The 2,228-nt window shown below is 46.2% G+C and overlaps 1 protein-coding gene across 1 annotated transcript in view; it reads left to right on the top strand.

Moving 5' to 3' along the window:
- LOC113204397 (hemicentin-2-like) overlaps positions 1-2,228 on the top strand; it is a 159,124-nt gene that overhangs the window by 103,297 nt on the left and 53,599 nt on the right. The window contains exon 3 of the mRNA XM_052269375.1: positions 362-522. Coding sequence (XP_052125335.1) covers positions 362-522 — 161 coding nt within the window. The remainder of the gene's footprint in view (positions 1-361; positions 523-2,228) is intronic.

Here is a 2,228-nt window from a genome sequence, read left to right as displayed (position 1 = left end):
TCAAGTACGTAGTTCTTTCCTTTTTTAACTTTCGAAGGTTAATACGTGTCATAGTAACAATACAAGGAATTATATTTAAAAATACACGCAATTGTGTGATGCTGCGCTATTCTTGTGTGATTTCCACTTAAGTGTCGGAAACTACCCTGTTCAGTTACTTTGTCTATGTAGTTTTTCTTTTAAAAACAGATCGCGCTATCGCGGTGTATTTTAACTTAAAAGACCACAACTTGTATTTTACGCTGAAAGCTCAGCAACATGGATGTGTTCAGAGTTGAAGGGTTTGAGAACTCCGAGATAGTGGAGCTGCAGCCGTTTCGCTTTTGTCCTTCCTCTAATTAGGGTTCGTCCTCTGTTCCAGGCGCCCGGGGCACGCGCAAATTCCGCACCGACTTCCTGCAGGACCTGCCCACCCCGGGCACGGGACCGTTCTTCGACACATCAGTGCCCACGAACCTAACAGGAATCGTGGGCAAGACGGCATACCTCAACTGTAGAGTCAAGAACCTGGGCAACAGAACGGTGAGTGCCGAGTTAGCGACATTTAATGTGATGCATTAACTGTAACAGTTTCTGTTATTTTGTTTCTTATTTTGTGATAGAAAACCGGTCTGTGGCTCTTACAAAATATCCGTGCAAGTGAGAATATAACATAATAATAATATTTCGATTTTTTCTTAATGACAATGGAATCGTCTACGATGATAACCAATTTATGAGATATTTGCCAAGAAAAAAATGTCTATTTAAAAATTGCTCACAGGGCTAAGAAATAGACGTTCCCCTCGATCAGGCCACAAAAGCCAATCCGCGCGCAGTCTTGAGCGCAGCGGTGGCCGGTGGCGTGGCGAAGTGGCGGCACACTGCCGCTGCTTCGCCGCGAGCTCTATGCGCCATCCCCCTTTCTCTTCCCTGCGGGCCGCCGTGTGCGCGAAGGGGCAGCAGCGGTGTCCAAACACGCCAGCCACAAACTCAAGGGCTCGCTCTGTGCTATGTGCCATGTACACTTTATTTAAAGTAGACAATGTACACATTTGAGTTGACAGAGTTGGCAGCGGTACGAGTACTGTACTTATTTTGTTTTTGTGGAACCTGTGTCGAAGCGTTATCGAGGCAACGGCACAGTAGAATATATATATATATCAACGGACGGAATCCATTTCAGGCCTGTACCATTCAGATAAAAAACAGGAAAATGCGGAAATGAGGTAAAGAGTAAACAGGCGCGGAAAAGGAGGAGGATGGTCAGATGTAAACTGCGTGCCTGGCGTAACTGCGGGTCGCGTAAGGCTATGCAGACAACACGAACAATGAATAACATTTCGAATAATGGCTTTCACGTTTCCTCTTACCAAACCAAGTACGTAAGCTATGTGAATGTAGTAAACATACACATTCAACGGTGTAAAAAAATCCTTAATGTAGGGATTCGTCAGTTCCCTGTACCGAAATTTGAAATTGTGCAGGACTTTTTAAAGGACCAATTTGTCTTTAAATGGGTGCATTTAAGTGCGTGTACATCTTAACAAAATGCAATTCAGAATCTTGAAAACAACAATTTTGGATCCCTTTGGAGCCAAAATGTGATTTTTTCCCACGATGAGTAAAACTAAATCCGTCACTTGCGAGATGTGTAATTGCATCTGGTCAAGATGTGCACGTCAAATTTGTCTATGCAACATAAAAAGTTCCTTCAGATTCAGTTTGCCGGGGTGTTGGCCGTTGGGTTGCACTGGGCCAATATGTCACATACTTCATCACGTATCGATTGACAGCTTGCGCCACATACACTTGAGTGTTTCTTGTTTTGTTTTTGTAATGGGCGAGGGGCCCTATCAGGGTACCTACCTACACAACCGACCAGCAGCGTCGAGTACGTGTACTCCAACAGTAGGGCCCATAACAACGAGGCAGCTGGTACGACAAATCCGATATCCTCCCTCCCTTCCCTTGCATACATATGCTCACTTAACCTTTGCCTGTCGCTAAGGAGGGCAAATAAATCAACATTGGAGATAAGCGCGACGTTTAATTGGGCGTCCGTCTTTATTGCACTCACGTGTTTCTCGGCCGGCGTTGGGGCCCTGGTGATTAATCGTGGAGCCTGAACGAGTCTAGGGGGGACGGCCTTGGTGGTGGTCGTCGTGGGTCCCGCCGGGCTTACGAGCTGGGATTACAAGAACCCTCCCTGAGCCTCCGGTACTCCGGCGTGATCAGCCCCCGTGTGT

Source organism: Frankliniella occidentalis, unplaced genomic scaffold, assembly GCF_000697945.3.
Source record: "Frankliniella occidentalis isolate FOCC.00 unplaced genomic scaffold, Focc_3.1 Scaffold90, whole genome shotgun sequence".
Taxonomy (NCBI): Eukaryota; Metazoa; Arthropoda; class Insecta; order Thysanoptera; family Thripidae; genus Frankliniella; species Frankliniella occidentalis.
This window is presented reverse-complemented; position numbering and strand designations above follow the sequence as displayed.